This window comes from Euprymna scolopes, chromosome 40, assembly GCF_053919585.1.
Source record: "Euprymna scolopes isolate OS-2025 chromosome 40, ASM5391958v1, whole genome shotgun sequence".
Lineage (NCBI taxonomy): Eukaryota > Metazoa > Mollusca > Cephalopoda > Sepiida > Sepiolidae > Euprymna > Euprymna scolopes.
In genome coordinates this window covers 68,919,122-68,936,762 of record NC_136521.1, presented here as the reverse complement: position 1 = coordinate 68,936,762, position 17,641 = coordinate 68,919,122, and the positions used below count along the sequence as shown (strand labels likewise).

The 17,641-nt window shown below is 36.0% G+C and overlaps 1 protein-coding gene across 1 annotated transcript in view; it reads left to right on the top strand.

The window, feature by feature from the left end:
- Positions 1–17,641, top strand: part of LOC145265611 (dynein intermediate chain 3, ciliary-like) — a 90,948-nt gene that overhangs the window by 50,356 nt on the left and 22,951 nt on the right. The window contains exons 8-10 of the mRNA XM_080121629.1: positions 4,318–4,497; positions 5,682–5,725; positions 11,976–12,111. Of these exons, the coding sequence (XP_079977755.1) occupies positions 4,318–4,497; positions 5,682–5,725; positions 11,976–12,111 (360 nt within the window). The remainder of the gene's footprint in view (positions 1–4,317; positions 4,498–5,681; positions 5,726–11,975; positions 12,112–17,641) is intronic.

Sequence of the window (17,641 nt, the reverse complement as noted above, 5' to 3'; positions counted from 1 at the left end):
ACAGTCAGTGGAGCTTCGTGCTTCAAAGCGACAAGACATAAGTGAGTGAAGGTCGGGGTGGCTGAAGAAAAGAATGAACCCAGCGAAGGAAGGGTCAAAGGAGCAAGGGCTTCGATGAGCTTCAGGAACAAATACTTGGAGCAATTAACACACGAGCATAATGAAACGTAAACAATCCGAAGGACAGAAATATGAAAATTAACCTGCGCGCGTGTAATCAAATATAAACAATTTACAGGAAAGAAATATATAAAAAAAAAGAGACAAAAGAAAGGACACATTTTAAAGGACATTCAGTGAGTTTTTCAACCAAAACGTCATCTCTCCAATATCTCTCTCTCTTACCCTAGAACCTATATCTAATTGAGCAGACGATTTCTTGCTTTTATTGTGAACATTGACTGTTGATATATATATATATATATATATATATATATATATATATATATATATATATATATATATATATATATATTTTACACAGTGATCACCACTTATCAAGGCCCGGAAGCAACTCAGGGATAAGGGTTATTGCAAGTACATTACGTTAGTGTGGAGATTTGATGAAGTGTTTAATTAAGGGGGCGGTTCATTAGGAATTTGTTAACATTGGACTTGAAGACATCCAAGTTGTAGTCCGGAGGGAAGCAGGCAGACGGAACAGAGTTCCACAGGCGTGCAGTTCTAAGAAAGAAGCTTTGTTCATGGAATCCGTGTTTTGATTTAGGCACAGATATAGAGTGGGGGAAATTTTTCACAGTGGATTCAGCTAGACGGGTGTTTTTCATGAAAGATTGGCGAGGGGGGACCAGAGATTAGAGTTCAGACGAGCACCTGCCATGAAAATAACGATAAAACAAGGATAGGCTCGCAACGTCTCTTCTGTGGAAGAGAGGTTGCAGGGTAGAGAAAAGGGCATCCCCCACTAAGCCACGAAGTCTATTTTGTACTCTGTCAAGGCATGATAGGCTGTTTTTGGCCGCTCCTGCTCAGATATGGCAACATTATTCCATCCTTGGACGTACTTGGCTTTTATATAGATAGAGAATTGCATCAGTAGTGAGATATCTTCTGGAGCGGTAGAAGGATCCCACCATCTTTCCAGCGACCTTGGCAACAGACTTGATGTACGTGTTCCATTTCAGATCAGGAGTAAAGGTCAAACCCAGAAGCTTGTCAAAACACGGGGCCTCACCCAGACGAGAGCCATCCATCACAATTGATGCCAGATGGGGATCAGAGCGTTGATGATGTAAGGATAGGAGTTTGGTTTTGGATGCATTAAAGGTAACCAGCCACATCTCCCCCCACTGAACCACGCGCTCGAGATCAGAGGAGAGAGAATCAGAGAGAACTTTGTCATTTACAGCCTTTGATGTGTTGCCGTAGATGGTCGTGTCATCAGCATAGATGTCAACGAATGATTTAAGTATGTGTTTAGGGAGGTCATTGATATAGATCAGGAAGAGAGTTGGGCCCAGGATTGACCCCTGAGGGACTCCAGCAATTATATTGCAGGCCTCCGATTTTTGTCCATCTACCACTACTCTTATGAGCCTATCGGAGAGAAATGATTTAATGACTGAGAAAACATTTCCAGTTATACCGTAGCTGGAAATCTTGTGAAGTAGACCCTTATGCCATACCTTGTCGAAGGCCTTTGATATGTCAAGAGCAATTGCCCTAGAAAGGAAGCCTTTGTCAAGAGATTCACTAATCCTGTGGGATATAACCGTCAGCACATCTGCGGTAGATCTTGCAGAGCGGAAACCATATTGTGTGTCACTAAGAAGGTTATTCCTGCTGAGGTGGTTGACTATTTCTCTATTTAATATGGATTCCAGCAACTTACTCATAACACACAGGAGACTTATTGGTCTGTACTGAGAGGGAGACGACTTATCACCTGAATTCTTAAATACAGGGCAAACTGATGAGGTCTTCCAGGGAGTCGGAAAGCACTTCTCCTTAAGGCAGCACTTAAATAGTTTCGTAAGTATGGGAGCAAGTTCTGGTTGAAGCTTTTTTAACACTATAATTGGGATGCCATCAGGGCCAGTTGCTTTACTGGAATCTAGGTTCTTTATTAGCTTGGCGACCTCATGCACGGATATTTGTATGTTACCTAGCTTGTTCTGTGTTATAGGAGGAAATATGGGGAGTTGATGGCCTTCGTCGCATAGGGTAGAATTAGCTGCAAAGTTCTTGGCAAATAATTTGGCCTTGTCTGACGCTGATGAGATAACCTCTGGTCCATTGATAATGGTTGGGATAGAACGCACACTTCTGTTCAGGATCCTATTTGTTATTTGCCAAAACTGGTGGGATCCAAGCCGCTGATCAGCTACCTTGGATTTAACAGACTGGGCATATAGCTCTCTTGCATTTTTTATTACTCTTTTACAATGGTTGCTGGCAGACCTGAAAGCAGCTTTAGTCTCAGTGCATCTATTACGTTGGTAGCTATGGAAAAAGTGATTTCTGTACGCGATAGCAGCAGCACATTCTGGGGAGAACCATGGCTGGCTGTTAGGTTTTTGTTGGAATTTTTTAGATGGTATGAATTGGTCTATGCCTACAATTAACCATTCGGTCAGATCTGATACTATAGAGGACACTTCCTTTTTAAACATGGAGTGCAGAGGTAAATCAGATATGAATGTACGGAAGCTATCCCAGTCAGCCATAGAGTATCGGTATACAGTATGGTGGAGGGGTACGTCTGGGGGCTTCTTATATTTCGTTTTTATCTTAACTGATACGATGGAGTGGTCGGAGGATCCTAGAGGAGAATGAACGGAACATGAACATAGCTCAGGGGAAGTTGAGAGAAAAAGGCCTAAGAGGCTTGCATATTGACCGGGTGTATCGGGCACACGGGTGGGTTCGCGAACAATCTGAGTGAGGTCATAAGCAATGGCAAAATCATGACAAAGCCTCCCCTCATCATCTGTCTTATTTGAATGGGTCAATCATTCCACGTTATGGACGTTGAAGTCACCACAGATGTGGATGTTAGCCGAGGGATGTGAAGACAGCATGTGGTCTATTTTCTCAGATATGCTCTTAAAGATAGTAACTCCGCTGTTGTGGGGCCTATAGAGGGCAAATATAAATGCAGTGGTGTTAGCAAGTGCAACCCTGAAGCACATATAGGGTAAATTAGGATCTTCTCTAGAGATATCCCTGCCACAGGCACATATTCCATGCCCATGGCGATCTTGGGTGTCAGATTTAGCTGTTAAATTGGAGTATCCGTTAATTATGAACTCATCTAGGGAAGTGATCGGCGCTATTCCAGTTTCACTTAGAAATAATATGTCCGGTTTCGTCTCCTGTAATTGGGTTTCAACCTCTGGAAGGTTGGAACGTAGACCCCTGATGTTGGAGAAGGAGACCTGGTAGTAGGGGTCTACGTTGGAAGATGGGGTTCTAGGTTTAATCGAGTTTTTATTCTGGAGATATTTCATGTTGAGGTTTTGGGATTTGTGGAATAGGTCGGCATACTTGGTTAGAGCAGTACAGAGAGGAAAAGTAAGAGAGAAAAAGACAGGAAAATTTTTTTTGTAACACACGAAAAGGTAAAGCCGTAACAATTACCCACTAGTATGGCATCGAGAGGCCCCACCAGAGACTACTGCATGGTCCAGAAACACTCACCAAATGGCAATACAGCAGTCCCAGTACTTTGCGCCTGCTGATAGGACAGCCTCCTTAGTGGTTAATCCAAGGTTCGGGTCCCTGACTATCAGGCGGATAACGTCAGCCCAGACAAAACGTTTACCTCCAGCACCCTTACTAGTGACATGGCCACAAGGACAGACAGAGATAGAAAAATTTCCGACATCTCAAACTACTGGTCACCAAGTACTACCGACCTGGGAAGCAGCTTTTTCTTCACCCTTTGTCAGAAAAATCACTCATTAAATGAGGACTGAATGACAAAATAGGAGAAGCGAGAGTTACTGGAGCTGCCGATAACACATCCACTGTATTATCTACTCTCCATTACTCTTCCTTTTCATATTCCAGCAGTACAGTAGTCTGCCAAACATACCAGGATTCTATTTTTCTTTAAAACGTTTCTCCATCACTGAAACATCCTCATGGAATCTCTCTCCATTTCAATAACTCACATCACTAAGATTCTCAGCAAAATTCCCAAAAGTGACAGTTTTACAAAAATGACAAAAAAGAAAGCCAGGAATGGATTTTCCATGCCATTGTATATAAAAATAGTCACAGATGTTCTGAATTGTTTTTTTGAGTGTTTCAGTGTTTCGTGATTATAATTAATTCTTTCTTTTGTTTTAAAAGCCCACCAAATTCATGGTTGGTACAGAACTTGGAACAATAATTTCCTGCAACCGAAAAGCTAAGACGGATGCTGATAAAATCGTTACTGTTTACTCGGGTCACGCAGGACCCGTGAATGCACTCCAGAGGAATCCTTTCTTTCCAAAGAACTTTCTTAGTGTGGCGGATTGGCAAGCTCAGGTAATTTGTGCTATTAATTTCTTTTATTTTTAGCAGAGTTGCAGAAATCTTGAGGGATAGCGTTACACAATAGTTTGTGAGAAATAATGTTAAAAATGATTTTTTTTGTGCGAGAATGTATCCATACAACTATCGCGACTCGCATAAAGTTAGGTATGTGTTTATATTTATATATGAGCCTTGGCTCGAAAGTAAAGACTCCTATTGTTGCGTAGCCAGGGCCTATATATATATATATATATATATATATATATATATATATATATATATATATATATAGCTTTAAGTAAAAGGGAAAGAGAAAGATCCACAACAGGAGACAACCGGATAATGCCAAGCTCAACAATAATTATTGGAGTTTATACAATAGGACGACAAAAGTATGAAATGAAGACACAAAGCTATATATAGGTAGATATAGAATGGATCATTTATTGAATAATGGAATACAGGCAAAATTTGGGGGACAGAAGGGACTTTTTATGCCAGGGCATTTCGAAGCACACATTATTTGTGGATATTGATAAAGAAGAAATCTGTTTTTGCATGATAATTTCTGTTGACATAAACGGCCATGTTATAACTTGGATCAGCAGAGAGAATAAGTTGTACAGCGGTGCATCTCCGATCTCGCTTGTTGAACATTGTCTCACTTTCAAACATGATAGAAAGCTTCTATCACTCCTGAGATTTGTACACAACCAGTAGATAGTCTGCAAAAAAAAAAACAAAAAAAGAACTGGTTTTCATCAAACGGTAATGGAATCATGTTGTCTTTTCTATTGCGACAATTTTATCGTTCCACTCTGTATTTTCTACTATTTAGAGTCAATGGTTCCCATTGTATTAAATTCTATGCTAGATCTGCTGCACAAATTAAATAAAGGGTTCCATTCGAAATTTTGTGCAAATTCCCGAGTTTGACAGAAAAATTCCTGAGGAATTTGACAAAATACATTTGAAGAAGGTTGGATGTTACAGCGGCTGAAACGTGAAAATAACACTCAAGATGAGAACAGTAGACCTAAGAATCCAAATAATACGAATAATCAATCCTCATCTCAAAAATTCAGAAACGTGAAACTGAAACCAAACTATATGCTCACCACTGGGCAATACCAGATAGGCATGCTACTGCGAAATAAATTGGTCTAAATTCTTTCTTTTTTCATTTCGTTGTGCAGATCTGGTCTGAAGAAAGCAAAGAATCAAGTATTATGAGAACAAGGTGAGTTGATAAACCCTGCATGTATTATTTTATTCCTTTATATCGTTGACCAGAAAATTTTGTGAACCAGGTTTGTCAAATAGTGATCATAATGTATTTCACTACACACACTAGTATTTCACGCTTCTGAAAACATCAGGGTAGGAAGTGTTAATTACTGCTGGTCAGAAGATTCAAACTCAGTCACAAAGCCATCCTTGATTTCACAGGCTAGCATCTTTATTTCAAGGCCACCAACAATTAACACACACACATACACACAATATATTTACAAAAATCAAGACAGCAAAATATATAATAAAAACATCATATTGTGTATTTCCTTATGTGTTACAAGTGTTTCGTAAAAATTTGGACAAATTTAAACATTATATTGTTTAAAAATATTCCAAAATAGCTACTCTTCAGACACCAAAATACATTTATCATATATATATATATATATATATATATATATATATATATATATATATATTCATGATCCCTATTTTAAGGAGACAAGCAGTTTAGAAGTTTAGAATCATCTCGTTTATCTTCATTTTATTTTCTTTCTTTATTTATTTTTTCGATTCCCCTTCAAATTGATTAAGTATCCTACTTTCGTATTTCTTATTTTTAGATGATATTTCTACAATTTTCTATTTTTATATTCATTTAATTTTTTAATGTTTTTTTCTATTTTTATATTCATTTAATTTTTTAATGTTTTTTTCTATTTTTATATTCATTTAATTTTTTAATGTTTTTTTCTATTTTTATATTCATTTAATTTTTTAATGTTTTTTTCTATTTTTATATTCATTTAATTTTTTAATGTTTTTTTTCTATTTTTATATTCATTTAATTTTTTAATGTTTTTTTCTATTTTTATATTCATTTAATTTTTTAATGTTTTTTTCTATTTTTATAATAATTTTTCCTCCTTGATTTATTTATTTACTCCCCAACTCCTAAACTACACCTCTCAAATTTTAGTCTCTATTCATTTCTCACTTTGCCTTAGTTTCGTATAAATTTGTACTATATTTTTGTTTTTCTTTTTCCCTTTTACCTTATATCTTTTAAGAAAAACTATAAATCAACAGGTTTATTTAAGTAATTTTAGTTAATATTCATCTTCACCTCATGCTGGTTATGTAATTAATTTAAATGTTAAATATATCATTTTCAGCCTTATCTTAATATAAACCTGATTTTTTCGTTTTTTTAAATTTTTACTATTCCCATATTGAGACGGTGTAAGAGACATAACTCGATTTTGCCCAAATTTATCAAATCATAATTTTATTGAAATTCCTTTAGATTTTTAATTCACTATTTTGATTTTTGTCTTTACTAATCTCCTTTGTTTAGTTTTTAAACTTGTATTTCTCACATTATTCCCTTTATAGTAATCTAGATTAATGTTTTTTAACCCTTTATAGATTAATGTTTTTTAACCCTTTATAGATTAATGTTTTTTAACCCTTTATAGATTGAATTTTTTTACTTAGTTTATTTCAAATTTATATTTTGATTTAGTCTATTTTAATCCATCAGAATGCATCTCAATATTTTGCAATTACTGAATATTTGATTTCTTTTTTGTGCTATTAAAATGTCCCAGGTGGTAGTTTATTACCAATATATATATATATATATATATATATATATGCTCTGTTTATCGCCCGGCTTCCATACTCCTTTTTTGCCTATTAGTCAGGCACAGAGACGCTATCACAATGATTCGACAAAAACACTCAGTGCTAGATCTTGTTTCTTGTCTAGGGCAATGAACACCGTTTTCCCCACTCCCGACACATCCCACCCCTCAAAACTGGGCACTTGGGAGTGCTTCCATCAATAGTTGTATAATATCGGGATGTTTGTAGTGCCATGTCGCACATGGAAAGGGACCCTGCACTCATCCCCGGTGGGCTTTCCTGAGGCCACAATCCTAGTTGAAGAAAGGTCAGCTAATGGTCTACTTGTGTTGCATATCTGATACCCTGCATAACCTCTTGTTCAGCTCTCCTTTACCTAAACTGAAACTCTTTAAAAAATATGATGACAGTACAATCTAAAAATAAGTTTAAACCAGGCTTAGGGTCAAACAAATCCAACTTGCCTCCTTCCTTGAGGCTTGCATTCACGAACATCCGTAGGCTTAGAACTAATTTAGCTGATGTTGAAGCATTTTTCCTAACAAATATCTTAGCACTAAGTGAAACTAACCTACACTCCACCATCCCCTCTAACTACTTTAACATGCCTGGATATCTCCCACTCTGCCGTAAGGACTCTGAAAGACATATGCATGGACTTGGAGTTTACATTCGTAATATCCTTCCCTTGACTAGAGAAACAAACCTAGAATCGGACGATCAAGCCTTTATGTGCTTTAGACTAAATATACAACATAACATTAGTTACTTTTATTTTCTCTACTGCTCTCGCTCGACCCAGGACTGCACCATAGTAAACAAAGTCTCTGACAGCATAGACACAGCACTCTCCCTCGACACTAGTGCACAAGTACATGTATTTAGTGACTTTAATGTCCACCACAAAAACTGGCTTGGATTCTCTACTTACACAGACGCAGTGGGCAGCACAACACATTAGCTTCTCTATATCTCACTCCCTATCACAAATGGTTACGTTTCCAACCCATTTCCCTGACCAGCAAGAACAACACGCATCACTTCTAGATCTGTTTTTGACCACAGTTCCTGATGATTGTATAATGAATGCCAACAGCCCACTTGGGAACGCTGATCATGCAGTGATAATGGTTGAAATCGCCCTAAACTCTAGAGCCAAAACTGAAGAGCCAGTGCTCAAAACAACGAGATATTATAAAAAGGCTGATTGGGAAGCCATCAGAGATCTTATCAGAGATGCCCCATGGGGAAATATTTTTTCTCTTCCAGCTGAACAGTGTGCAAATGAAACCACTGAATGGTTCAAAACTGCAATTGAAGCGCATGTTCCCATGCGGAAGTTTTATAGCAAGCCCCACTCTCCCCAATGGTTTACTTCGACTTGCGCAACTGCCATTGCTCAAAAGCAGCATACATACCGCAGATTTAACAGACAGAAATACATAGAAGCTAAAAGTAACATTAAGAAAAACATAGTGACAGCTAAGAGAGAATTTACTGAAACCACTAAAAACCGCCTCGAAACACAAAAATTAGGAACTCGTGACTTCTGGAAAATCTACAACAGTGTAGTAAATAATGGACAATCAACAATTCCCCCACTAACCAACAATCACAAGGTTGTTTGCTCAGCAACAGAGAAGGCTAACATGCTTGCCAGTTGGTTTGCCTCAAACTCCACACTGGACCCTTTCAACCATCCCCTACCTGACTTTCCTATGCAGACAGACGCCATGCTAGACGATCTGAAAATCACCCCTGCTCAGGTGCATGCTATCATAAAAAAACTTGACACTTCCAAAGCATGTGGACCCGACTTCATCCCAGCTGTGCTATTAAAAAAGTGCTCAGCCAAAGTAGCTCCAGTTCTCTCCAAACTCTACAACAAATGCCTTAATGAATCTTGCTTTCCGGGCTGTTCGAAAACTGCTTCTGTGGTACCAGTATTCAAGAATTCTGGCGAAAGAACTGACCCAGTAAATTATCGCCTCATTAGCCTCCTCCCACTTTTTGCCAAAATATTTGAGACCTTAATTAACCATGCTCTAGTCCATCACCTTACAGATGCTAAACTTCTGACTGACCAATAATATGGATTTAGACAAGCCCGTTCCACAACAGACATCCTAACTGTGATCTCTGAACGTATATACCATTCACTGGAAAAAGCGGGGGAAGGCAGAGTGGTAGCTCTAGATATATCTAAGGCTTTTGACAGAGTATGGCATGAGGGTCTACTCAGGAAAATTAGATCATACGGTATCACTGGTAGAATATTTAACATAATTAAATCCTTCTTAGATAAGAGAAAAATCCAGGTTGTCCTCGACGGTCGTACATCTAAACAATATGATATAAATGCGGGAGTACCCCAAGAGTCTATCCTTGGACCTCTATTGTTCCTAATATTTATAAATGACCTCCCTGACAAAATTGCCTCTGAGATGGGTATATATGCTGATGACACCACACTCTATAACAGGCATGACAGGAAAACAAATGAACATTGACCTGGCTGTAGTCGCTATCTCTTTCTGCTAATGTTTTTTTCTTTTCCTTTAGGGTGGGGTAGGGTGTGTGTGTGTGTGTGTGTGTGTGTGTGTGTGCGTGTGTGTGTTTGCTTTTATTGGTTTGGGAATGTGTATATTGTTTTATAGTATTTTGGGGTTATGTCTCCCTGGACAAGCCCAATAAAAGAGCAATAAAAATTCAGCATACCAATGAATAATAAACACTTACAATCCTCCACCCCTTGGAAAAACTTCAAATTAACTACGAAAATCGCCATTTTTACATCTCCAACACATTTGAAAATAATTTCTGACGAGGACGCATCACAGACCGTCTGAAACGTGCGTAAACGATTTCAATGACTTAAAAACATTATTACAATGATCCAAACATAATTCTCAATGAAAAACCAAGACACGGAATAATAAAATAATGTTAAAAAATACACATTGTTGGTGACTACTCCCTTATTTAAATATATATATATATATATATATATATATATATATATATATATATATATATATATACTCGGGTTTTTATTCAAAAGTAATGGACTAATGAATTCAACAAGGTTCTTAGATAGTGCTCAATAAAAAGAGCTGATAATACTTGTTTATTGTTATATAAACATGGTCACATCCTGCTGCTACAAATAGCCACTTGTTTCAATCAAACAACAGATATCATCAGGCAGCGACTTGACTATTCAAAAGTTTTAATAGTCAAGTCGCTGCCTGATGATATCTGTTGTTTGATTGAAACAAGTGGCTATTTGTAGCAGCAGGATGTGACCATGTTTATACAACAATAAACAAGTATATATATATATATATATATATATATATATATATATATATATATATATATATATATATATATATTAAACAAATAAATGACAAAAGTCTATATTCTAAATTTCAAGATGTTGATCATCTTACTGTTTATTCCATTAAGTAAGCTGACAAAGATGGTATAATAACAAAAAAGAGGTAATTGCAACTTATCTCCCAATTTTCGGATTTTGTAATCATGCCTTATTTTTTTTTAAATTGATAATTGCTTTTTCTTCTGTGAGTTAAGGGCGAAATAAATCCATTGATTGATATAATAATAATTAAATAAATGATTTTGTGCTACGAAACAGGTGCTGTCACGAAATGTGCATGTTAACTTAAAAGAAATAAACGGTAAAATGGCCAACATCTTGAAATTTGAAATACAAACTTATGTCATTTATTTGCTATATGCTCTGTAATTACATTGAGCTTCATAAATTAAAGGATTGGTAGGTATAAAAAAGTGTAATGTAATTGAAGAAACATATTTCCACACACACACACACACACACACACACACACACACACACACACACACACACACACACACACACACACATATATATCTAATATATGAAAGGATATAGGTCTGTCTGTCTGTCTCCATCTTTTCAAACTCTGTCTCTTTCGAAATTAAGTCACAGAGCGGCGCTAGGAGTCTCAAACAGATTGGATTTTTATGGACCGTTCTTTTATGGGTTTTTAGCCGTTGAAAATAGTTTTTAAGGAGTGAAAATATGAGTCAAAATTTAAAAAATCGTTATACATTTTGTACATTCATCTCAGTTGATTTTTAATTTTTTTATTTTTAATCAGTTCATATGCGTGTCACGTTGGTACAGTGGTAACGTCACCAGCTTTGAATGCTTCAGTTTTGCTTTCAGTTTCGATTCTAGCTGATGGCATCCAAATACTTTTTTTTACTTCTGAAATCACGACTCTAATATCAGCGCCCTATTTTTAGTACACTCTCTCACACACACACACACACACACACACATACATACATACATATATATATATATATATATATATATATATATATATATATATATATATATATAGAGAGAGAGAGAGAGAGAGAGAGAGAGAGAGAGATAGATAGATATACAAATTTAAATTGATATAGAGACATGCACTTTATATAACTAATTTTGAAAAACAAAACCAAACAAAAACAAAACATGTTTAAAAAAATGTCTCCTTATTTATTGAATGGCCGTCGTACTTGAAATTCCTTTATCTTCTTTTTTCCAGGCAACATTCCTCTCATTTGACTGATGGGTGTTGGAGCCCTGTGAGACCAGCAGTCTATTTCACAACTAAAATGGACGGCACTCTTGACATCTGGGATTTGATATTCAAGCATAATGACCCCACTTTAAGCATTCAGGCAAGTTATTTAATTTAAATGAAATTAAATACGCATCAAGTGCGCTTGAAAGCCAAATCACAACGTAATATATTTGGGAAATAAACAAATATTTTACTTGTTTGAAATTTATAAAAAAATATAAATTTCAGAGGTATACTCCATCTTCAGTGTGTTGTTTTGTTTCTGTTTTCCCCCTTTTCTTCTTCCTTGCCATGTTGTCAAATTTAAGAAAGAAGTCTGTTTGTAAGGGGCCGCGCGTTGTATCTGGCGGTTGTATTTTGAAATGTTTGAACTGTGCGTAGGTAACGCGAGAATAAACAAACAGATTTCTTTCTCAAACTTTACAACAGGGTAAGGAAGAAGAAAAGGGAAAAAAAGAAACAAAACAACACACTGAAGATGGAGCATACCTCTGAACTATATTTATGTGATAAATTTCAAACAGGTAAAATATTTGTTTATTTTCCTAATATTACGTTGTGATTTGGCTTTCAAGCACACTTGATGCGTATTTTATTTATTTCAAATTAAAACAACGTTTCTATATGAACTCTCATTCTGGACGTTATTGAATTTAATTTCGTTTTATTAAACATCTCTTAAAAAAAAGGTAACGTTATCCGGGAACTAACACATTGTAGTCTCAGTCGCAAAGGATACCAAGAATAGAAAAGAACTTCAACTTGCTTTTTCTTTGTAACAACATTTATTTCCTCATTGTTACGACCATGATGCACCCACGTGATCTCGAACATTATTTCGTTTCATGTTCGACGTCTCTAACGTGATAGTCCTCTTTCTCTTTCTTATAGACTTTTTTCTTTACTGGTGACGTCATTTCACATGTATATAGCCGTCCACGCTAGGTTTGCAATAAATTGGTTCTCAAGTTTTTGTTCTGATTGTCATAATTATTATGATGGTGATAGTGATGAGAATCGTTTTCTCATCCTGCAGTTTTTTGGTTCTTTTGTCATCTTGAATTAGGATCGCATGCGTATCGACCTTGAACAAAAAAAACTTATCAAAGAGACAACGACACTGTTTTTATGGTTCACAGGTTTATTCATATCTCTGGAAACAGAAACAAGTGAACTGCGATGAGTAAAGCATTTCGGTTTTTGTTCCCGATTGAGTTTGGAAAGGATCATGCCTTTCAACCGCTTAGCTTTGAACGAGATCCAGCAGAAAAGAATGAAAGAGAGGGGGAAAGGCAGAGAGAGATAGAGAGAGAGATAGAGAGGGGAGAGATAGAGAAAGATAGAGAGGGGAGAGAGATAGAGAGGGGAGAGATAGAGAGGGGAGAGAGATAGAGAAGGGAGAGAGGGAGAGATAGAGAGAGAGAGCGAGAGAGAGAGAGAGAGGGGAGAGAGATAGAGAGGGCAGAGAGGGAGAGGGAGAGAGAGAGAGAGAGAGAGAGAGAGAAAAGAAGCGGAAGTGATCGCATTCTGACGCTATTTCGCACGACCATGACCATCGAAAATAGCAGGCCTCATCATTAAATGTCACGTGACCTGCTAACGTCACAGAATAATGTAGGACTGACTATTACGAAAGATTATCATTTTTTTTTGTTTCAATTCTCAAAGAAATTGCCGAGGGATTCATAAAACTGGTCCAAAATTGACTGTACTTTGTAAACAATTTTTACTTGAGATCTTTTTCAGTCTGTTCTCTTTTCGAGGGTAGATAAAATTATTTTAAATGTGTTTTACATAACCCGTCCTAGGGAAGGTAAAATTATTTCATATACGTGCGGTAAATCACCTGTCTGTCCTAGATAAGGTACATTTATTTCATACATATGTTGTGTGATACCCGTCCTAGGGTAGATAAAATATTCTTTTGCGCGAGATAGCAAATGATACGTAGACATAAAAAATTCCTCTATCCTAAGAATAGCAGATATGTTCAAAATCTTTTTTTCTCATTGTTTTATACGGTCCCGAGCAACGCCAGGTAGCCCTGCTAATATTAAATAAAGTTCAGTTTCAGTATAAATTGAATAGTGTTCCTTTTTTCTTTTTTAAATGTAAATTTTTACGTAAATAAACGAATTTCAGTCTTTAAAATTCATGAAACTATGAAATGTTTATTTACTTTTAATACACAAAAAAATGCACAACTTTTTTTAAAAAATTAATTCTTGTTTTTGTTTTATTTTTTAATCAATATTGGATCAGTTCAGTTTTAGTATAAATTGTGTTCTACATTTTTATATTTTTCAATTTTAAAAATTTTCTAATACTTTTTGTAAAAAGCACTCATTCATTATCGACAGTTTGACAAACTTTGTTTGCTCCTACGTGTATGACGTCATTTTTTCAGTGACTAGGCCTGCTTTACGTTACGGTGGCCATATTTAGCTGTAAACACTATCAATAATTCCCCCCCCCCACTCTTTATCTGTGCCTAAACCTAAACGTAGATTCCATGAACAAAGCTTCTTTCTTAGAACTGCACGCCTGTGGAATTGTCTTCCGTTTTCCTGCTTTCCGGCTGACTACAATATGGTTGTCTTCAAGTCTAACGTAAATAAGTTCTTGATGAGCCGTTCCATATAAGTTATCAAATTTACCAAATTTTCATTACTAATGATTACTATATTGTCCAATTTCTACTGTACACTCTTTAACCCTTATCCTTGAGTGGCCTCTTGGCCTTGATAATGTGGTGATGCCTATGTAAAAAAAAAAAAAAAAAAAAATTTAAATCCTTTCTCTCTGATAGGCTTATAAGAGTAGTCGACGATGGGCAGAAATCAGAAGCTCGTAGTATCAACGCAGGCGTCTCTCAGTGTTTCATAAATCGAATAGTGTTGTTTTTCTTGTTTAAAAGTAAAAACATAAACGAATTTTAGTTTTTAAAATCCATGAAACAGAGAAATATTTGTTTACAATGTGTTGTTTTGCAGAAACAACATTCAACTTTTTCTTTTCAATTAATTCTCACTTTTCTTTTTTTTTTTTTTTTTTTAAATAATATTGAATAAGTTCAATTTCAGTATAAATCGTGTTTCTTAATTTTTCTTTTTTTTTTTCAAAGTATTTAAAAAAAAGTTTCTAATGTTTTTTTTTTTTGTAAAAAGGTATTATTTATTATTGATAATGTGATAGTATTCGACAGATTTTGTCTGCTTGTACCTCAGGCATGACGTCATTTTTCAGTTGGTAGGCCTTCTTCTATTCACGAGGGTCACGTCTTACCGTGATCGAAAATAGACAGCTAATTATAGTAGGTGCCATAAATTACAGAATTATTGCAGTCGCCGAAAGTGACGCATTTCTTCTATAAGTTTTATAAACCAGTATGGAATAACCATACTGAGAGGATGTTAGGCTGTGAATACGATGTTATCTTTAATATTTGGTTAGAAGTTACTTGTAAGGAGAAGTATCCTTATATCAAGTTGTTTTATGCAAATAGACCTTAGAACATCAAGGAGAGTATCTCGTAGTTTTTCAAAATCACCAATTACCAAGACTAATAACACCCTACCTCGATCTAACATTCACAAGCAACATGAATTGAAACAAATACATTGAGGACATTGCCAAGGCTGCTGCGAAGAAAGTGGCTTCCTTTTATCGTGCTAGAAAATTATTCACACTTAAGAGTATCCTATATCTTTACAAAGCCACCATTAGCCCATGCATGGAGCAGTCTTGCTACATCTCATGCATTTGTCATTAGTCTCTCCCTTTCAGGCATGTTAAAAAAAAGTCTCCAATCTAATAGATCCTGAACTATCAACCAAGTTCCAACCTCTGTCCCATCGCTACAATGTTGCATCCCTCTGCCTGTTTTACAAGTACTCTTGCCCTCTTGACATACATACACCTGACTAACTAGATAAGCCAGCAAAATTCCACCCCTTTACTGTTGAGACCCCTAGATGTTGGAAAGTCTTCTACTCTAATAGTTTCTTCTCTCAGAATGCTAAACTTTGGGATTTCTTTCACTGTTTCCTACTTCCCTGACTGCACTGACATGCAGAAGTTTAAATGTAATGTGAACAGACTTCTCACTACTCAATTCCCTTCATAGTTCCTTGTAGATATAATCTCAAATAGTAGTTCACTATGTCCACGTTACAATATACCTTGTTTGGGGTGAATAAAAATAAAAAAATAAATTTAAAAAGTAAAATGTATTTAAATGAATAGGAAGGATGTTAGCAATGTAGAAATTCGTGTATTGAAGGAATGCAACGTATGGACAAGAGCAGAGAAACAAACGAATTCGGTTTTATAGATTTTATAATTCTTTGTATACCTATTTATTTTTCAAAATCATTCACATATATAAACCAGTAAATATAGACTTACTTTTTAATATATCTGGTAAGATAAATGTCTTTGATTATTTCGAGAATATAGTTCTCTTTTTCAAAAGGAAAACAAACCAATAGCATGCCATAAAAACAGAACAAGAATACGAAATTAGGTCAGCTTCCAAGCAGAAAATACCGGGAGTGGGGGGGGGGGGACGGTCAGTAAATTTATTAATGTTATATATTCATCTATTTTTCAAAATCATTCACATATATAAGCAAATAAATATGAACTGAACTGTTTAATATAATCAGGGTGATTTCGAGCGTATACACAGACGTGACAGAAAAGAATAGACACACATAGAAACAGGTTATTTTAATAAACAGATAATTTATAGAACAAAATCAAAAATAAATAATCACAAATTCAATAACTAATATTTGGTTGACATTCCCTTTGCTGTTTTTAATACTAGGATTCTTCTAGGCATGGTATTGATCAGTTGACGAATATCATCTTGAGAAATTTCTTGCCATGTCTGATGCAATAATGCTAAAAATTCTAGCTTAGAAAATGGCTTCTTTTTCTTTTTGTGAAGGTTCCGGTCTGAAATGCCTCAAAGATTTTCAATTGGGTTCATATCCAGGGACTAACTAGGCCATGGAAGTTTATTAATCTCATTTTAGCGCAACCAATGTTGTATCGCCCTAGCAGAGTGACGAGGAGATTCGTCTTCCATAAATAGGAAGTTAACTTGGTTCATTTTACCACTTGAGAATATTGGTAGGAATTCTTCATATAATATTGAAAAATATTTAACAGAATTGATGTTTCCTTCACACTCCACCAGGTCTGAGTGACCATCACTCCAAATTGCACTCCATACCATAACAGAGAAACCCCCATGTTGTAGTGTTGGCTGCAGTCTTTTAAAGCCAAACACTTGCTGAGGAAGCTTCCATATCCATACCCTTCCACTGTCAGGAAATAATGCCAATCGTGACTTATGAATCATGACAGAGAAAATGATAGAGGTCTTTCTACCATCTCAATCTTTTCTGCACTTGATATTGACAGGATGAAGAAGAGGTTTCCTTCTCGTGGCTCTAATATAGTAGCCCAGCTTGTGAAGATACCTGACAGCTGTTCTGGGACTGACACCAGCTTGTGTTGCAATGTCAGAGGCTTTTTGCGAGGATCCGCTTCAACATTTCTTTTCACAAGACGCAAGGTTCTTTCAGAGGGCCAGGGGTGACCTGGATGAGGTTTTG